This window comes from Taeniopygia guttata, chromosome 14 (assembly GCF_048771995.1).
Source record: "Taeniopygia guttata chromosome 14, bTaeGut7.mat, whole genome shotgun sequence".
NCBI classification, from domain to species: domain Eukaryota; kingdom Metazoa; phylum Chordata; class Aves; order Passeriformes; family Estrildidae; genus Taeniopygia; species Taeniopygia guttata.
Genome location: NC_133039.1, coordinates 9,648,741 through 9,669,845, shown reverse-complemented (window position 1 = coordinate 9,669,845; position 21,105 = coordinate 9,648,741). Strand labels below are relative to the sequence as shown.

The following is a 21,105-nucleotide window of genomic DNA, read 5'->3' as shown; positions in this document are numbered from 1 at the left end:
TGTGTTGTGTGTCTTCCATCGTCCCCTGAATTCCACACAATATCCCACAAGCACTTCAGGCCCACAGGAAGCTGCAATTCTCACCTGACCCTCAGTGCCTCAGAGTCAATCCTCCTGAGTGTCCCTGTTCTTACACAGCCAAGGACACTGCTTTCTTTGGGCTGCTTTCTTGCTTTCTCCTAATTGAGATTTTACCAGTCTTGCTTTTACTTTAAGATGTTCACTGTTCCAAGGCTTTTTTCCTACAAAATATCCAAGACTCTTGGTTCTTCTCTCAATTACCCCAATTCTGCTGGAGAACAGTTTCTGCCAGCCATGGGAGGCACAGCACCACCTTCTCTATCCTCCTCCAGTTCATAATGCACAACGCCAAAGAGAAGCAGAAGCAATCCCACTCCTATGCTGGCTGTGAGTTTGGAGGAGCAGACACCTCACAGCCCCCACTGCCTGGAACAGAACTGCTTCTCCACACCACATAAAGGGCAGGAATGGGCACACTCCCCTTCTGATGTGATTTATGGTCAAAATGCAGAGCTGAATGGCCCCGACAGGTGCCAGCCACTTATCCACTCATTTTACAAGAATATAACCAGGCTCCCACCTGTGGATGACAACCGCAGAAGGGCAACTTATATGTCTCTTTTTCAGAAACTAGTAGCCACTGTCACAAGAAGAGTTTGGCACAGTGAGAGTCAGGGAAGGCACTGCAGAGCCAAGACAAGCTGCTGTAAAACACAAGCTAGGAGTTTTCTATTTTACATGTGCCTTGAAATAATGATTGCTGTGAGGTTGGCTCCTCACACCCAAACCCTTCACAGCTCCCTCTTCCAGCCAAAGTGGCATGCTCACCAGTTCTGGAAGAGTTTTAATTCAGCATGCAAAAAGCTCTGGTCATAAACTACTTCCTTTTTTTGATGGTATCTGCATGTGCAATCCCTTCCCATCATTTGGCTCTGAAACAGCAGGTTGGAAAGCTGCAGACAGCATCATTCCCATCCACCCTCCTGCTGTCAGCAGCAGACAGCCTATCCTTCCCTCCCTTGCCACCTCCTGGCTCTCAGACACAGCGCATGAAGCTGTGGTACAGTGTGTGGGCAGCGCATTGTTCTCACTGGTACTTGGGCCGTGCCATGCTGCTGCTACTCTTGTCAGCCTCCCTCCACCACAGCCCAGCTCAACACCCAGGCATCAGTCTTCTCCCTCCTGCTTCCAAAGAGCCTCATCCACGTCACTTTTCCCCCAAGCTGTCCTTCCTAAGGACACAGCATCTTGCCTAAAAAGCACATACTGGACCCAACCCAGCATCCTTCAGGCAGGGATGCAAATGCAGAGCCTGTTTCTCAAACTCCATGTACGTGAGCAGGCCCACTGCTCATGAGAGGACTGTACACCCATGGCTGTCATGAGACTGCCAGAGTCACAGACACATCTCTGTCATCACTCAAGAGGTGACAAGTGTGAAGAGCAGAACCAATGAAATAAGAACTTTTGTTGCTTTTTAGCAAGTGGAGCAAGAGTTGGCCTCCGGAGAACAGGCATGATAAACCACTGCAATACACAGGGCACACGTTTACATGATCAATGCACTGTATGTACTGCCCCATTGTCCAGAAAGATGAAGACTAATGAGAACCTGAAATTAGTTTCATTAGCAACACAGCCATGAACTTGAAAACAGTTCAAATGAAATAGGAGAATCTTAAAATTATGACAGTCCAGGAGACTGACATACAACATCCAGCTCCCAAAATTATCCATTCGTCTTTGTTCAGGGAGTAAATACCCGCATGTAATAAGTGACTAGAAAAGCTTAAGCTCCTAATGCACTCCAACTGTTTTGTTATTGATCCTCTGCTGGAAGTTAAAACCTCTTTGACAGAGTTGGCACAGCATATAAACGTTCCTTTGTAAACTCAAGGGACAATAATTCCACTGGAACTTAAGCTAACCATGCGAATTTGCAGCAAACCCGCCAAGCTCTGCCCACCCTTACTCCTCCAAACTCTTACTCCTGCTTTGCTCTGGGACTGGCATCTGTGGGGCAGAGGGCAGGGGAGAGGAGGAAAATGTGAAAAAGGAGAAGGCAGTAACAGCTCCAGTGACTGCTGGCTCACCCAGGCATGCTGTGATTACCTCAATGGTAAACAAAACCAAACCAGAGCAGAAGCCTCCTACCCTTGCAGTGACATTGGAAAAGCTGGAAACACAGTTTCTCTACTAACTTGTGCAAGTCAGCTTAACAACACAGCAGAACAACACTAGAACAGTTCAGCCTCCTACTGGACTACTGCCAAAAGACTCATTCAAGTAAACAAAAGGTTTAAAGGATCACTACCAGAGCTCACAGTAAGCATAATGCTTCCTGCATAAAAATATCTTACCAAAAAAATACCCTTAAAAATTTCAGAATATTTTTAAGCGCCACTGTATTTCTGTGAATGGCAATCTCTTACACTTATAGACTTTATAAAGTAGTGACATGCTAAAATACTCTTGCAAATATCCAATTTTTAGTAAAAAGTACAATTATTAAATTATTAAAGCTACTTTAAATGCAAATTCATTAAGTTCAAAGTTCAATTTTACAAATTTGCTTCTGACTTTCACCATTTCTACAAAAAAATGTTTCTAACCAAATTAACCAAAATTACTAAATCTGAACTTATAGATGAGCAATAGTTTGGCTGCTCTAGAGGTTTGACAGGACACAGCTACCTACCTCATCCATTTTAGTTTTACAGGAAACTAAGAAAAAACAAATTTTCCAGAAGTATTCTAATGTTGAATTAAAATTTGTACAATAGAATGCAAAACATTAATTATGTATCATTTATGCAGGAAAAAAAATCTCATTACTGAAAATTATCCCTTTTTGTCTAATAACAATACAACTCTCAAAAGTATTTCATCAATACTTGTAGTATACACCAGCTGTAGCTTTTAAACTAAAACTGAAAAATCTCCTCAACTCCACTCTATGTTCCAGAGCGCCTGCTGCTGCTCCAAGAGCTGCCCTGGCGGGTGAAGCTCCCGGGACCGACTTCCCGACACCGCAGCACCTGAGCTGAGCGCGGCAGGAGCGGTCACCGCCCGGACACCCACTCCTCCCTCCTTCCCTCCGTCACTCACCATTCTTGCGCTCGGTGAGGGGCGGCAGGCAGGGGCTGGGCTGCAGCGACAGCCCCCGCAGCTCGTGTGCCACGGCCTCGCTGTGCGGGCTGGGCGCCAGCCGCGCCGGGGGCCCGGGCTCGTCCTCGCCGTCCGCCGGCCCCGCGGGCTCCATCCTGGGCAGCCTCGGCGCTCTGCGGAAACAACGCGCTGGTCACTCTCTGCTCCGCCAACACCGACAGCGCTTCACAACTGCTCTGCCGGCACACCTGGGCTTCGCACGCAAATTCGGACATTACCTTCTGATTTCCCACAAATATTCGGGGGTTGGCAAAAATATAGTCAGAGGCAATTTAACAGAAAGCAGGAGTTTCTCTGCTCACGCTGACAGAAATCACCCATGGATGTCCAGAAGCTCCTGTGCCCCACCCTGTGTCCCCACCCGCATATCAGCACATCCCTTTATCCCAACAGCTTCTATTAGAGAATGCTGAATTAATATATTGTGCTTTATGTTAATGTGCATTGTATCATTTATGTTATGTGTACTGTAACATACAAATGGCTTTTAATATTTTGAAGCTCCGCACAACTCTCAGATCCCAAATCAATGTCAGTACTTAGACAGGACTTCACAGCACCAAAGGACTATATCAGAACTAGTCAATCCTCAGTCTCTCCAGCAAGGCTTTTAGCCATGAATATTTTAAAATTAATTTTGCTGCACACTAGCTACTTATTGAATAGTTGAAGAAAAGTCCCAATTTACTATATCCTTCCTTTCCATCATTAGTGTAGTACTTAATCTACAGTAAGGAGAGACAGAAGTATGAATTACTGGTACAGGCTTTTTATACCTCACAGAACTATCAAGTCATTAAAATTTCAATAAATCAATATGGACATCAATGAAGTCCTATCCCTGGATTCTTGGAAACTTGAATGATATGAAATATGAACAACTCAGAAAGATCCAACTCAGAAAAATGAAGAAATGTCTTATTATTGTGAGATTCTTTGTTAATTTTTAATTATTTTTCTTAAGAAACACAACTGCTTGCCATACTCAGCCTTAAACTTCAAATATTCTGAACATAAACACCACATGTTGGGGTGTGTATTCAGAATTTTGAAAATGCAATATATGTTTCAATGATCAATACCAAAATATTTCAAGTGTTAACATGATATTTAAAAACCAAGATGACAAAAAATTCTCATGACCACCAAAGAATGGCCTATACTACAAAAGGGCAGAGAATCATGTTCTGAAAGTGTGAGTTGAAAAATAAGAAATATAAGCAAGTACTGCTTGATATACAACCTAAATAGAACAATTATCACGGTTACATGCATATTTTTCATTATTTTCCCTAGTTACCAACTGGAGTTTTCACATTAAATGAAGACACATTAACTTACTGTTATGCAAGATTTTTTTTCTTTGTTCTTAGCTTCTAGAAGCATAATTTACTCAGCTCTCACTCGATTTCCTGACATTACACTCTCCTCAAACTCCCACTCACTCATACAAATTAAGTACATTATTAACCAAGCAGGTTTCTCCAAAGCAGAATTTAACTGAAAATTTAGCTGCTTATCTGTTCATATTCACAGCATTTTATCCAGAATTTACTAGTTATGAGTTGCCTTGGAGTCACTTTTCAACGAGATTAAGCCACATGAGCTGTATTCATGCTTTCAAATCAGATGAAATTAATAGACACATCTTCTTGTACTAAAGCATTTGTTATGCTGCAGGTTAGCTTTGACTAATTTTTTTCCCCATGACAGATAAGTAAACATCATGCTTTGAATAAAACCAGCTTGACTTTCACCACTTCTACAACGCACTGTGGAACTGGTAACGTGTCCATATCTTCATTTTGTTTCAGGAATGTACAGAAATGTGGATTTATTGTCCAGATCCAACTGAGAACACAGCATGCACTTAAATGATGTTGATTGCAGCACAGCAGCACAACTCAAAACAAGTTTGACTTCCCACACAAAATGTGCTTGATCCGTGGTTTGAACATTAATAGATCAGGTTGGAAGGGATCTTCTGGAGGTCATCTAGTCCATCCCCCCATCTCATGGGATTACCAGCTCTCAGGAACTTGCCTTGTCAGCTTCTGAAAGTCTCCACAGCAGGTGATTTCACCATCTCTGGGCAACCTCAGTATGAACGCTCTGCCCACCTGCTTCACACAGAATTTCTTTTCCTGCTGGTCATGACTCTCAGGACCCTATTTTCATTGTGGTTTCATACAGTACATGAATGTCATCATTAGGAAACGTCTAAATCCAAAGTTCTCCAGTGCAGAACGCTAACCCTAATTTTAAACTTTCCAATTCACAGTGAAGTCCCAGATACTGCACTTCCCTTTTCCTTAATCTTTTAGATAGGCTGCTAAAAACCCAGGTATGTTCTCAAATGATCCTCTAACACTAGAACAACCCTATTGCTATGTTGCTACATAATCTTTGAACAAAAGACACTCTAGTATTCCCAGAAAGTCTAAATTCCTCAAATTCTTTACTTATATCTCAAATCACATTTTGCTCCCATTTCTTTTCATTATTACTTATGAACTGCTGCTGTATCAGACTACAGAAATATTTCTGAGCTAAGAACAACAAATTCTCTTAACCTTCCCCAAAAAGGAAAACACACATCCCCACCCAACATTTCCAGGTTTTTTTGGTAGGGAGAAAAAAAATCAGTGACCTACATCATGAACATCTGGCATAGATACACTAGAATTCTTACAGCTCCTTACTAATCAACAAACAGAACTTCTAAAAAATACTATAAAGATGACAAATTGAAGACTTGCAATAATAAAATATAAACAATTAATTTGATTATTATATCTTGTTTTATTAGAATCTAATAAAGAATTCATTCAGCTGTTCAACTCTCTGAAGACAACTCCTGAACTTGGCATCCATGAAATTACTAGTTTTTCTTTGGCATAGAGTTTTCCTTATTGATTGAAATAACTAATTTGGGAACTTAAAAAATAACTTTTATAGATACCTTTCTAAACAAACAAAAAAGAAATAAATGAGGACAAAATGCATCTGTAAACATCTCTGTAAATGTATTTTTACACTGCTTCATGTATGATAATAAACCATTACCATTTTCTAGCACACTCATTTTAACTGCTCCACCCGAATACAACTGCTTTAGCATCTGGTACAGGCTACAACCAGTAGCATTTACTTCACATAAAACTCAACTAAAGATATGCAGAATGTCTCCCATCTATTTTCAGTCTTCAAAAGTAATGTCATTCTGATGTATCTAATATAACCAACTGTTTGTACATTAACAATTCAAACATGAAAATGAGTAGTAGAAAACATTTGATCACCTTGTTTAAAATCAAACCCTGTGCAATGAAGACTTTATCCATCAACCATGTGCAAAACAGAAACCTCTGATTTAGAATGTAAAGCCCGTGACACTCATATTTTATATTAAAGATAACAATTTACCTCCCCTTTCTCATTTGTTTGAAGCCTCCTCGATCCTGAAGAATTACTCCAGATCTGCCATCTGCATTTACAGATGGTAACTATTATCTGTGTAACCCCTGAACTGAAGCAGACCTATACACAAAGTATATTAATAACATAAATGAAACTCAAAAGTAAAAACATGTACAGGAAAATACAATTTTAAAAAATCCATTCTATTAAAGTTTCAGAATTCTACTTAATATAATCCAAGAAAGCACCTTTATACCAGGCTGATCTGACAAAATTCAGTTTTCACGCAAGGGGTTTCCCCTCTTTTCCTTGCAGCTAAGACACCTGAAGTTGTGTGAGCCATCACTCTGTTAGGTATGAAAACCATTTCTGCTTATGAACTGTTAGAAAGCATAATATCAATTTATTTTCAGAAACTAAAAATCACATTACTCAATTGTTCCAATAGTCTTAAATGATTACAGCTAGGTGGTTGTTTGTTGGGTTTTTGTCTTTGTTTTTTTTAAACATAGAATTCAGCAAAATGTTTAAGAGTAGAAAAGTGAAAACTAGAAAAAAATTATTTTCCTACTTAGCCTTTAGAATACATTATCAAAATAGAATCTCCATCAGCACTGCTAGGAGGCTTTGGTTCACATTTCCCTGACAAGTACATAAGAACAGTGTTCCAGCACTGGGAAACCAGAACTCCTGTACAATGTATGAGCCTTATGTAAGTGTTCTCACAGATTGTAGGTGGTTGCTATCTTCTTAACTGCTGAAGACAAATGCTCCTTTTATTTTTAAACATTTTATCTTCAAAAGATAAAATTTATTTCCTTGGAAAAATCTTATAATCTTATACTTCCCTGCTACTTGAGACACCAGAACTGGTATTTTATTTGGCACAAGCTCTGAAATTTGGATGACACTTCGGTAGTAAATCAGCTTTTATTTTAGCAATCTGCTGGAAAATAACAGTTCAAGAATGACAGTGCATTCAAATTTTGGCCAACTCAACTGGCTGACATTAACACTGCTCACTCACTCACACCTGCAAGGAACCTGGGTCACTCTACCCAGTGCAGTATTGAATTAACAATCAGATACTAGCAATTTCAGCTCCAGGATTTACAGAATCATGGTGTGAATATGAGCACTCAGTTTCTCCATTTATAAAACTCAGTAAAATTTACAGCTCTAGAAGTTTGCATAACACCAGAATCTCGAATGAATACTCAAGATGTAACATGGAAAATACTCTAAATGTAAAATGTTCATTTGTTTTTTCTTACTTTTTTCTTCAATGTATCAGAAAACACTAAAAAAGATCCTTTAAAAGTGTGAGATCCAGCAGATCTAACAGCTGCCAAGGCAGGCCATTGCATGTTTAGTCTTCCTGTCAGTGCCTGGAAAGGCTTGGAGATGTGCAGTGGGAACAGTGATTTCTGACACTGAGGCCAATAAGGACTTTGGGGGCTGTTATAGTTTTAAATATTCCTTCTATTTGAGCAGTGGGCACTAATGACCTGAGAGTATGTGAGAAGTCACAATCTGAGACTGACCTGGCAACTCCCCTTCCCTTCTCATGAAGGGTAAGCACTGTGCTTTCAGAACGCAGCAGACCCTACCTATGCCTACACAAGCCTACAGCAAACTTCCTTCCTAGGCTACAAATTACTCCAGTCCATGGTCAGACCCTTGGAATGCCGAGTCTCTCCTTTCTTCCAAGGATCAACACACGTCAGGCCTGAACATAAACAAAGCAGTCGGGAACATTCAGCTCACTGAACAGTCCGGGAATTGGAAGCTGCGGGAGTCACTTCCCGGAGACAAGCCCTGCGACAGAACACCCACTGCAAGGAGAGGAAGAGATGCAGGGTTTTAAAGGATGGCTCCTCTCACCATGCTGCCTATCAGCAAGGGTAAAGAGAAATACAGAAATAAATCATGGCTTGGCTGCAGTCTCCATCTCCATCAGCTCCTGGAGCAACACCAAAGGGAGGCTGTGCTCCTCAGCCCAACCACAGCGGCTGCTGGAGCTCAGAAAGGCAGCAAGGGCTGGGGGCACGAGCCCCCGTGGGACAGGCACAGCCTCACCTCTGCTGGGTGGCACCCTTGGGACACACACCTCCTTACTGCAGCACCGGAACGCGGACATGGAAACTGAAGGAGAAACTGCAATCTTACAGTTAAAACACAGTGTTGATAAACTTAATTTTAAGTTTTGTGGTCAAACACAGGGCAATAAGGATTTAAATCATACAGCTATTTTTATGAAGGTAATTATACAAAAGCAGAAAAATATGAGAAATATCAGCAGCTGACTAACCATGAGTAATCACCTTGGATAAAGCATTATGAAAAAATCACTATTACTATTAATTTCCTTAAAAAACAGGACTGGGCTGGTCGATACTGCAGAAAAATGTCCACTTTTACTAAATAACTGAGATTAAATTTTTATAACTGTCTGCTCTACCTAAATTAATACCGCTGAACAGACACCGAAAGACCTCCAGAAACTCTTTTAACACTTCTGCAGATTTTGATGACAATGCTATACTGAGATTCTCTTTACTAATTCTTCAGAGGAAGTCTTTAAATCTTAAGTCTTTGGACTGATCAAAAACTGAAAAATGAATAAGCTACAGTGATAAATGCACATCATCCATGAGGTAATGTACAGAGAATTACTTGTACCTGGACAGAGGCTGGGGATGAGTCAGTAGAATCCTTGATGATACATTCCCTCTACTGCTACCTCCAGGCAGGGGAAAAAAAAAAATCACAGTAATTGGTAATGGGAGCTGAGCCCTGCTAAGTGCAAATGAATTACCCTGCAGTGTGGGGCTGTGAGGAATAAAGGCAACCTCCCACAGCTCCATTAAAGTGTGGGGAAACTAAAGCCTACCCTGTCGCTGTGCAGGGCCATAGAGATGATTTATCTATTCTTTTCGCACATTACTGCCTTCTCAAACTAACCTGTTCAAACATGAGTTCGTGAAATCTGGGCGACACATGGAAAGAATCTACCTCATTGCAATGTTGTGAAGCTTAGTGTTTAAATACCTTCAGGTTTCAAATGTTTTAAGTAGTTGTAAATATTACAAATATCTTCTGTATTCACATTTCAAGGGCTTTAAAATTATAATAATAGAACCTATTCAAAATGCTAAACTTCTTACAAATATTTTAAATAAAGCAAGCAAAGGTTCAATATGCACAACAGTCATCACTGAAACAGAACCCCTACCTTCAGACAAAAGTGATGTTTAAATTGTTTACTTATTATATAAAACTGTTCAAACTATGCCATCTTCCTTTAAGAAACAGCTGAGAAACTCTGCAGTGTGCACCAAAATCAATAAATCTGTCTAAGGGACCAAACAAAAAGTAAAGTCTAAAATTAACTGCCTCTTAAAGGCACCACACAGTCAACAACCTCCATTTTTAAGGAGAAGTCTGAACTGCTCTGCTATTCCTCCCTGCAAAAGAGATGCTCATGTCTAGAGAGCTGTTTAAGACCCAGCATGGAGGCAAACATCCATTAACCCACCCTGATAACCCAGGACAGCTTTCAATTTACCTTCTACTGACACAATGCTTCATAAGCAGAAGCTATGCTAACTTGCAGTGTTTGCAGCAGAGTTTATAAAGATTTGTGCTGAAAACTCTGAATCATGAGAGGACAATGATTTATTTAATCTACAACTAAGTCCATCTTCCCCAAGAGCTGCTGCCTGAGCACTCAGCAGCAACCAGAATCCTGGCCACAATAGCTGAAGTGCAGAAAACATTGACCCATAACTTGTTGTAAGTGAAGGACTCGGACCTCAACAACTTTTTACTTTTAATCACCATATGAGCAGACATAATTTGATTTAATCTCATCTTTTCTGTGGATATTCTTAATAAACAATGCTCCTCTTAAGGCAATGTTAAGTGGTTCAGCTGGTTCCTCTGGATTAAATAAATACAAAGCTGTCATAGCACATATCCTCACTAGCTCTATTAAAAGTAAGAGCTTAATAAAATACTTAACACTAGATAGGCAAAACATGAAGTAGTATCTTGTTTAGATGTTACTGTATATGGAAATATGCTGTGTGCAAATTGAAAAATCTAAACATGGCATTCCTATTTTTCACTCTGTGAAGATGTTGTTGATTGTCAATATTCTAAATTTGCTTTAATACTCTGATTTTAAAAGCTGACATTAACATTGGCAACAAATACATTTGGGTTGAGTTTAAAAGCAACACAAGGTCAGTTTTATACCTAAATTTAGCAAGGCAAAGAAACAAAGAAACCAACCAAACTACAGCTATCTGCATTAGTGTGGTATGCAAACAAATAATGCTCCTAGTTTCTCACCATCATAAATGTCTACATATTTACATAATATTTTTTTACAATGAAACATAGTGACATATGACTTCCAAAGCTACTTACTTGAATTCCAGTTAATAAAAATACCAAAGTTCTTAATCTCAGTTTTAATATGAAGTGCTTTACAGGAGTGTTTTGAGTAATTGCGAGATCAACTCGGATTAACCAGCCCAAAAGCAAGTTCAGTTCCTCTGGTCTATGACTTTCTGGAAGGAATTAGGTCCCATGTACTCCACGATTTTCTGTGTAGCCAGAAGAATCTATTTATACAATTGAAGTTGCCAACATACGGAAAAAAAATCAAAACCCAAGTGTTTGTTTTTGTACAATAAATGCACTTGATAGCTCAGGCAATAATTAGTAACTTTTATCAATGAATTGGATTATAATCTTTCCCTATATTTTCAGAGACCATTGATAGCCAAAATAGTGGAATATCTTAAAAATGAATGTTGGTAAAGTTCTTAAGGCATTTCAGGAAAGGTTAGATGACTCCATGATTTAATTTGTTTGCTTGGATACTGCAAGATGTTCCCATTTATGACTAAGCTGCAGGTGCTATTCTGTTTATTTTACTGCCTGCAAACCAAACCCTTGAATTGAACAAAAAAAGGAAAGCACAAGGATTCAAATCAAAGAGGAAGGAACTGCAGGACTGCCTCCAATTGAACATTCTTGCACAATCATTTCTAGGACATGAACTTTCTTGAAAAAGCTATACTTTGCTTCTTTTTATATCTACACACTTTACAGAGATTAGCAGAGTTTTATTATTGTAATTATTTTATTATTGTAATATTTGGTGCTAAATGTGTCTTAAAAAATACAATCAACTTCTATTGGACAGAATTTAACACACTATTTACATTCAGCAAGAAACTAAGTGCTAATTAGATATTAATTCAAAATAAGGTAAGTGTAATTAGAGATTACAAGCAACTTCAATTTAGGGGATCTTGCAAAAATCAGAATGATTATATCCGAGCTGAAATTCAGTGACATCTGCAGAAGGTCCTCAATTAAGCAGTCCCTATGCAAAACCTTACGAGAGCTAAGAAAATCTCTCACTCACAATATTGCATATTGACTTGGACCAACACAGCTACTTTGAGGTATTAACAATGCAAACAGTAACTTGAATTAGCTCCCATGGAAACCAGTCAACTTGTTGCTCCCAACTTCTGAAAATGAAACTTTTAATATTTAATCTGCTAATGGACAAAGGGAAAACTTAGAAAAAGACACATCAATGTTTAATTTCTAAAATATATGAACCAACTTGTGGTACATCTCAAGCAGCAACTATTTACTGTGCACTCTTTGCCTGACTGACACCAAGTGTTCACCTACCATAATCTTTTCTGTTTCTTACTTCTAATACCATGTGGCCTCATTTTTTATATAGCAGTGACAAAAGGTCACAATCTGAATGCAATTATATCACTTGTACTAGATTTTTACACCTTACAGCATCTTCCTAAGAATTAAAGTCATGGGTTTTTTTAATAGAAACAACAAGGATGCAGACTGAAGGAATACTTTATTCCATGCAGTTAAGCATACTTCCAGGAAGAAAAATCCCATAACAAACCAAAAAATCCTAGCCCTGAGACTCCTAAACACTGGAAATTAAGCATGAAGATATGCCACACACATAGTATTATGACTAACACTATAATAAATAATTTGATTAAGACAAAATTACACTCTTCACTTAACAGAAGCCAAATTTTTACTTTTCAAATCAAACACATTTCTTCTAACAAGGAACAGGGTAAGACCACAGGAAAGAATATAACTTATTGCTTCTTTATAAATACAGATCGAAGATCATAACAGATGAAGCCTAATGTCCAGATCAACACCCATATCCTAAAATAATCAGAAAAAGTATGTTATTAGCATGGTGCCTGAAAATTCTGATGTTCTAAACAGTTTAATGCTATAATCCACAGTCCATGCCCTCAGTACTTTAAGAACCCATTTCTCACGATCTCCAAAGCTAAAATGAACTTGAATTCCATTTTCCCTACTGAAATTAGCTAAAGACTAATAGGGCAGAAACTCTGGGTCAGGAGAGTTTATGTTGCCTAAGGCCAGTTTCAAAGAAGTCTTATCTGTTAAACTATTGTGTTCCAATATTTCATTCCATACAGTGCTGCTTGTTTAAAAATAAGTAAGAAATAGATGGTAACATAAAATTGTTTACAGTAGATTACAGATTTCTGCACTTAGCAGCTGTCACACATTTACTTTCCGTAGTTCTTGTAGTTTGAGTATATTTCAAAATGATACTACAAAGCTTTATTAGAAACTCTGTTGGAAAATACTGATCATGTGATGAAAACAGATATTAATTAAATATAATCTGGTATCAAATATAAATACTGTAGCCAAAGAATTTTTTCTCTTTGTTTATTTTCATTGTTCTTTTCTAGTGTCAGACAATAGCTATTTTTTCCCAGGTCACTTCAATACCCACTTCCCTGATTTCTACTCCTGAATTCTCTATTTTTTCTATCCTCCATCTATCACTAAATCAACTCAGCTTTACCTATCAAAAATGCTTTGTATACCATCCTTCTTTCATAACCTTTTCCTGACCATGTTCCTCAGCCAGCCAGCACAAGGCTTGGCTTAGGCTTTCCAAAATCTACTACTGGTGCCAAGAACCCCAAGGCACATGGGAGACACTACAGAAGTCTCTTCTGCACCACCTTCAGGCCCCAGCTGCCCCAGGTATTTTGAGGAAAATTTGGTGTAGAACAGTGTCCAAGGCTCTCCTGTGAGCGTGGTTTACTCTGCAGCAAAGGGAAGCAGTCCCAGTGTCTTACCCATCCCCCGTGTCCAAGGGCTGGGCTGGCTCCACATTCCCACCTGTGCTCCTGCCCACAGCGCTCCCAGGACAGTAAAGATGAATTATGGCCAGAGCAGGTTCTCACCACCTGCATTTCAGCCTTTCCAAGAGATTCCACTTTTCTCTGTTACCAATTTTGCATGACAAGTTTTTAAAATTAGGCTTCTGATACAGGACCTGGTAAAAATCATCAAATAGTTTAACTGGCAGAACAGAGGAAGGGTGGAACATCTGGCAGAGGAGGGAGGATCTGATTCCAGAAGAAATCACAAATTACACTCAGTTATTCATAGAAGCAAAGAAAGTTGGTAAAAACTGTCTAGAGACAATTATTTAGGGCTTGATTCACATTGGAAGACTTATAATTCCCATAATCATAAAGACAGTTTATATTTTGCAAAAACTGACAGTATTTGCTCAGTACCTTGTATTTGAGTGCTGCTGTATTATTTGACATTAACATAAAGAAGCAATACTGTAATTAACCCATACAAATTCAGAAATAAGATTGCAAAATAAAGAAACTTCTCTTTAGTTAAGAATTTACTAGAAAGAGCATAAGTGAGTTCTACCCTCATAAACTGGGTATTAAAAACCTTCTGCAGTCCAGACACTGCAAATGAAATTAGTGTTGAAAACATTAAGTAGAAAATCGTGAGGTTTCCAGTTGTTTTTCTAACTCATATAGGTTACAAGTCTTTAACAAAATCCTTATAAATATACTAAGTATATTTATAAAGAGTATAGCTGTACAAAGAATACAAATTACATACTGAAAAACATCAGCAAAAACATTAACAAAACATTAAGGCTTTTCTTTTTGGGTACCTTAGTTGTACTTTTCATAGAAAAATATGTTTAAAAATTTATTTTTAAAGATGAAATTCTAAAAAAAATCATGTACCAAGTGATATATAACGAAAAAACACACTCAAAAATAGTTCAGAGAGATTTATTAGTCCATTTAAAACCTCCTAAAATAACACACAAATGGTAGAATTCAGGCCAACCCTAATGAATGGGGAGATCCCATTAGTTTCTGTATAGCCATCTCAGTATATTCAGCGAGCTCCATTCTCAGAATACACCAATTCCGAGACCCTCACCTGCCTGAGCACCAAGGGAAGATTATAAAAGTACAAAGACTCCTTTGCTTTCACAGTTCCAGCCACTCACGTACAAGGGAATGTGCCAAGATGGCCAGTGCACAATCTTCAGAAGGACTAGTAACACACTTTGCAGCATTTTAAAAACACAATGTGAAATTAACAGTGACATCAGGTGTTCCCTTAGACAACACCCAGGTGCAAACCCCTAATTCCCACCTTACACTGAACCCCTACCAGTGTAGGGCAGCACCTGCACACAGACCTGCAGCAGTGCAGTTCTGTGTGCAGGTGCAGTAAGGACCAGCAGTAAGGACTGTAAGGAGACAGCCACCACAGACACTGTCACACACACTGCTCTGCCTGTGTCACAACATTACTTTCCTAAAGCTTGACTAGCAGGGATTCTAAATCATGAAAAGCCTTAAACACGTGTTCGACTTTGTGCAACCCATTTAGTGTCAGAAACACATGCTTAAAGCTTTGCTGGACTGCAACTTTACCAAGTTATACATTTTCAATTTTAAAAATATGGGGAACAAAATTAAGCATTGCAGCAATGAAATTAAACAAATTTCAGCAGCTAGAAATCTGTGTCTCTTCTACCTTTTTTGTGTAGGAAATACTGAGAAATTTGCCTCTACATGAGATGTAAGAACCATTTCACTGGACTTCACTGAATATACTAACAATTTGAATTCATGTTAATGAGTTTCTCTGCTGAATTTTTATGAGCTACCTCCTTTACATTTAAAGAATGACTAAGAAACTAATTTAAATGTCTCTAGAACTTGTAAACAAGTTTTCAGCAACTGTTCCCTAGCCTTCCAGCAGGCTTCTAGCATTAGACACAAAATGTGGAAACACGAACATAACTGCATGTCCTTCTCAGGTATGTAACTAGGACTACCTATGTCATTAATTCACTTAGAAGGATAAAAAGCTGTGGGTTTCTTTTTTGTCTTTATTTTTTGTTTTGTTAATTTGTGTTTCAGTAGTTGGTGTGAAGATCAAAACTGAGTATAACTAGGACTTCTCTCTCACTTTGTTGCTTTTGGCACCATGCCCAGGTAAAAGCCCCTTTTCAAACATTTAATTAATGTTTAAGCCAAAGACCAAATATGAAATCTTAAAATACTCTCTACTGAGTCAACAATCAGAGAGATTCAGTTTATTGCACAAGTGCAAAACTGTTACATTAACATCTGGATTTAATAACAGTAATCTGAACACTTAAAGAAATTCTATAATGTGGATTTGCTTTGGAGTTTCAGGATATGGAAGATTTTTGTGGTAGACATCAATCTTTGCCACAAAAGGAAAGTTTGAACAAAGTTGTATTCTGTAACTAACACTGGGCAATTTTGGCTCTTGAACTTCAGGTGCCAAAAATGCTTCAAAACAATGCCAGAAATACTGGTTCTCTGTCCTCAGCACAGCATGGAATAAGAAGAATCATTTCAGAAGAAGAAGAAGAAACATTCATGGCTGTCAAGTGCAAATAATCTTAATTTCAGTGGTTCTTTTTTTTTTTTTTTTTGGACATGCAGCTAAAAAAGCAGCAAATTTATTCACAGTAGAAATCAAAGGTTGAAGATTTACTAAAAAGGACACAAAGTGAACTGGTTTGCCAAATCTAATCAAACCTGCTGTTCATGGAGCCTGCACACAACCCTAAACGCACCTTGCCTTTAAGTGTTTCTAGTTGAGATTTTTTGCCTAACACAGTTCTGGGGTTTGCTGGAATACATCAATGCTACAGATACATACCCCCTTCTGTGTATATCCAGTTCTGTACATCTTGTTCTTCCAGTCTCTGGAGCAACTCTTAGCCATGTCAGTCGTGTGCAGTGTCTGCTTTTTCTGTAGAGATGGAACCAATGCTCTGGTTCATCTAGGAGCCCTCAGTGGAAACTATCAAGAGGCTTTAAGTTTGATGCTCTGTCTTGGTTATCCTGAAAATCAGGCAACCTGTCCCACCCTCTTTTTCCCACACTGAAGATGAGGAGGGAAGGGCAGGATCAGAATTTTCACCATTTAAGGACCAGCTAACTCCAGAAGCACACAGTTCCAGGACTGAAAATGTGTTAGCCAATATAACCCAACTTCCTTGTTTTACTAAGCTGCTTGACTTCCCTTCCTAAAACCTCCCGAAGCAGCACTATCAGCAGCCATTAAACACCCTTGGTGACTCCCCTTGAGAGAATTTTCCTCATCAATAACTGGATTGATTTAACCAAACCACAAGGGGTCTGGAATCTCTCTGGAGATGCTGTGCTGGTACAAGCCTGAGTCAGTGCAGAAAAACTGTTAAAAGTAAACAAAATATTCTATAGGCCGAAGTTTTAATATCAAAACTATTCACATTTAGAAAACAGCTAACATCTGTGAAGGCTTGCAAGCATGACAGTCCTTTAAAAAGAGAAAATATTGTTTAATCAGCATATAAGTATTTAAGTCATAATCTTAAGAGGTGATTAAAATCCATTCATATCAAAGGCCAAGGCATAAAATCACAATAACTTGCTCTTAAGTTTATGTAATACAAGTACTACATATAACCAAACTTCTGTTTGTATAGGAACAGATTTCCTGGAAAATCTTCCATTTTAACAGGATTATAAAACCTTAAGCACAACTTAAAGGGATACACTGCTCACTAAAAAAATAGCATAGCAGCTTTATTTAAAAAAACTTATTTAAAGAGTTTAAATTTTTTAAAATACAGCACTTACCTGCTATCTCTAGCACCCTTCTAGTGTCTGTTTCAGCACATTCCTGATTGGTTGGAAAGCAAAAAGGAAAAACAAAAATCACAAAGATGTCTCAAGGATTCATTATTTAAAAAGTTACATATTTTGTTCTACCTGAGAAATTAAAGCTTAAGAATACTAGTTCAGCTTTCTCAGTTTCTGCAATTTTCAGCTGTAAAGGTGTGTTATTGGGTTAAAATCCCGAGAAAAAAAGTGACTTCAATATACTCCATGTGCATCTTTTAGCACCTTTCATATTCCTGCTCAAATTCTAAGACAATATTTGCCTTTCCAATTACTTCTGGCAAGAACAGCAGTACCAGAGGTGCATAATCTGCTCCTTTTAACCCAACTGCAATACACAAACTCAGCCCTAGTTTCTTCAAGTCTTCACACTTGGAAGTGCCAATTATACAACAGAAATGCATTTTAGTTTTCTATAAATTCCAATACAATTGAATGTTTACAAAAAAAGGAAACTGTTCACATCCACATTTTGTCTTTTTGCTATGTCACCAGCTCAAATGGACTTGTTCCAACATCAACATTTCATTTATTAGAATATTTTAGACTGTGTGTGTATATATATACATATACAGACACATATGATTAAGTCAACAGAAAGCTACTGCTCACTGTATTTAGAAAAGTTTAAAAAAACAGTTATTTTAAAGTCTGGCATTTATCAAATGCTGTTTCATACAGTAACACTAATAGAGTTTTCCAGTTTTGGCTTTGAAGCCACAGGTATCAGACTTAGAATATCTCTGATGTTTCTCAGCCCCACAATTTTACTTTTGATCCCAGAGATGAATCCTAACAGATTACTTTTAATTATTTTAAAGGTTTAAGCTGATGTTATGGTTTCAGTACACATCAGTGACAGAGGTTAAAAGCTGTACATGTAAAAAACCAAAGCAAAACACACAAGAAGAGGTTACAAGACAGAAATGCCAAAAAGGCACACAAAAATAAATGGCTTATGATAAAATATATTTCCTCTTCCTTTCAATAATAATTTCATCAGTAATCTAAACACTGTTTAAAAACCCCCAAACCTCAACTAAGCATATTCCCTATCCAATATTCCATTAATCCATCGTGTCATCAATTACCTAATTTCATTGCTAGGCTAACAAGTAGAAGTTCCAACTTTTAAAGTATTTTATGCATAAAAACCACTAAACTCATCTGGATATCTCTGTATTAACACTCACTATTACAGCTGTTTGAAACTACCTTATAATTCAACAGAATCTTGCAAACAAAAGGTAAATATAAAGGTGATTTTCATGTTATTGTATGACTGCTTCTAAAAACTCATTTGCATCATTAAATTCCGTTTTCTACACTTCTCCAAATACTGCCAAATCCTGAAAGATATTCTGCACTCCTGATAATGTACTAAGGATGTTCAGTTTCCAGGTATTTTTATTTGCTTAATAATTGATGTCATTACCAGACAGCAATCTTGTCAAGTTTTAAGTTATACCACAAAGTCACATCTGCTCTAAGTAATTACACTGGAAAGAAAAGTTTAGGAAGGAACAAGATAAAATGTCACAAGTTAAGAGAATCACTTTATGAAATGCCAGATGTGCCTTTGTTGAAATCTTTAAAATCTCAATTAATTCAAAACCTGGGCATTTTTTTCTCGTAAAGGAAAAGATGTAGCATGAGGAAGAAGTGTGAACACCTTCCCATAAACAAGAACTTCAGAACATGCTGTACTCACAGGACAGTGTAATCTTGGCTTTTTTTCTTAAAAGGTGATTGATGTTTAAGCTTTAAGTATTTTAGACATATTGACATACCAGACTTTATGGAGGTATTTTCAAAACATTCATAAAAAGATAATTTTCCTGATACTTACTTCATAGCTAAACAAGTTATTCACTTTAAATCCTGTAGTCTTTATTTCAGCCAATTGCCTGCAGCAGGCAGAAGTCCTGATATCTCTTGAGTGCACGGAGACTGACTAACAGCAGTTTTCTGCACTGCACACTTGCACACCAATACAAAACCCACATAAATGGAACAAAGGCTGGCAGAAAGGCACGGCAGCACAGCTCTCCACCTGGCTCCCCGCGTCCCAAAGAATGTCACTGCCGCAAGTGTCAGCCAAGTGACCTGCATCCGCGATGTGGAGCTGTGCATACAGGTGCTGTGGATACACTCGTTAACAACGCTGATTCTGGAATCATGGAATCATCAGGCTTGGAAGAGACCTTCAATATCGTCCAGTCCAACCATCAACGCAGCACTGCCACCGAAACCTCTAAACCACATCGTCTCAAACGCCTTACGGATGATGACTCCAGCGCCTTCTTGGGCAACCTATTCCAATGCCTGACCACGCTAAAATGGATTAACCAAGTGCCACCTAAATCCACGTATGTCGCAGAAAACGAGTCGAACTGGTTAGCAGCCCTGCTCTAAGGATCGCAGCTCTTCTCACAGCCCAGAGATCTCCGCCGCAGCTGCACGACTGGGGTCACGGAGGGCTCAGGTCTCCCCTGGGCGAGGCGCTCTGCTCCCATCGCCCGCAGGGTTCGGGCCGGGCCCGCAGCGCCGCCCTGCTGCCCCGCACCTCCCCCGGCAGCGAGTGCTCCTTATGGCAAATAACAACGCGGGACACATCCACCAGCGGCCGCACGGCAGCGGCCGGGCCGGTGCGGGCACGGGCACCTCCACCTGCTCGGGGCCCAGAGCGGCCCGGCAGGGCTGGGGGCCGCCGCTCTCCCTGCGCCCGGCTGCGGCCTCGCGGGGACCCTGCCCGCACCCGGCAGAGAGGGGGCGGCCGCCGCTCTCGGCACTTCCGCCCCCTTCAACCTCCTTCACAAGGCTCTGCGGGCGGGGCGGCGCGCAGCCCACCCCGGGGCCGGCTGCCGGCGGTGCCGCTCCATCTCAGCGCCCGGCCCGGCCCGTTCCAGCGCGCGGCAGCGCGGCCGCCCCGCGAGGCGCGGACCCGGTGAGGCGCCGTCCGGCCGCGCGCGCCCCGCGCCCCCCGCCCGCGGCCCCACTCACCCCGGCCCGCCGCGGCCATGTTCCTCTCGCGAGCTCTGGGCCCGGGACCGCCCTCCCGGGCGCGCGCCCCGGCGGTTGGCCCGCGGGCGGGGGCGGGGCAGCCGCGCGCTGGTGCAGCGCACGTGCGGGAGGCGGGGCGGCACATCCGGGCACTCGCACCCTCAGAGAGCGGCGCTCGGGGCAGCCGGTCCGGCTGCCGGGGAACGCGGCACTGAACCACTGGGCTTGGAAAAGAGCTCTGAGATTATCGAGTCTAACCTGTGACCGAGCACCACCGGGTCAACCAGACCATGGCACTAAGGGCCGCGTCCAGCCTGTCCTTAAACACCTCCAGGGACAATGACTCCACCACCTCTCTGGTCAAGCCATTCCAATATCTAAT

General features: G+C 39.9%; 1 protein-coding gene across 4 annotated transcripts in view; it reads right to left on the bottom strand.

Annotated features, from left to right (window-relative positions):
* The window catches only part of MRTFB (myocardin related transcription factor B), a 68,364-nt gene extending 47,517 nt beyond the window's left edge, over positions 1–20,847 (bottom strand). The window contains exons 1-3 of one of the 4 annotated variants that reach the window (XM_072935702.1): positions 20,724–20,847; positions 17,679–17,721; positions 3,130–3,302 (exon numbers count right to left, since the gene is read on the bottom strand). In XM_072935702.1, coding sequence (XP_072791803.1) covers positions 3,130–3,283 — 154 coding nt within the window. In that variant the 5' untranslated portion in view covers positions 3,284–3,302; positions 17,679–17,721; positions 20,724–20,847. Of the gene's footprint in view, positions 1–3,129; positions 3,303–17,678; positions 17,722–19,569; positions 20,526–20,723 lie in introns of those variants that run through there. The other 3 variants (XM_004176638.6, XM_072935703.1, XM_072935701.1) reach the window with 3 other exon arrangements.
* Positions 20,848–21,105: the final 258 nt, after the last annotated feature.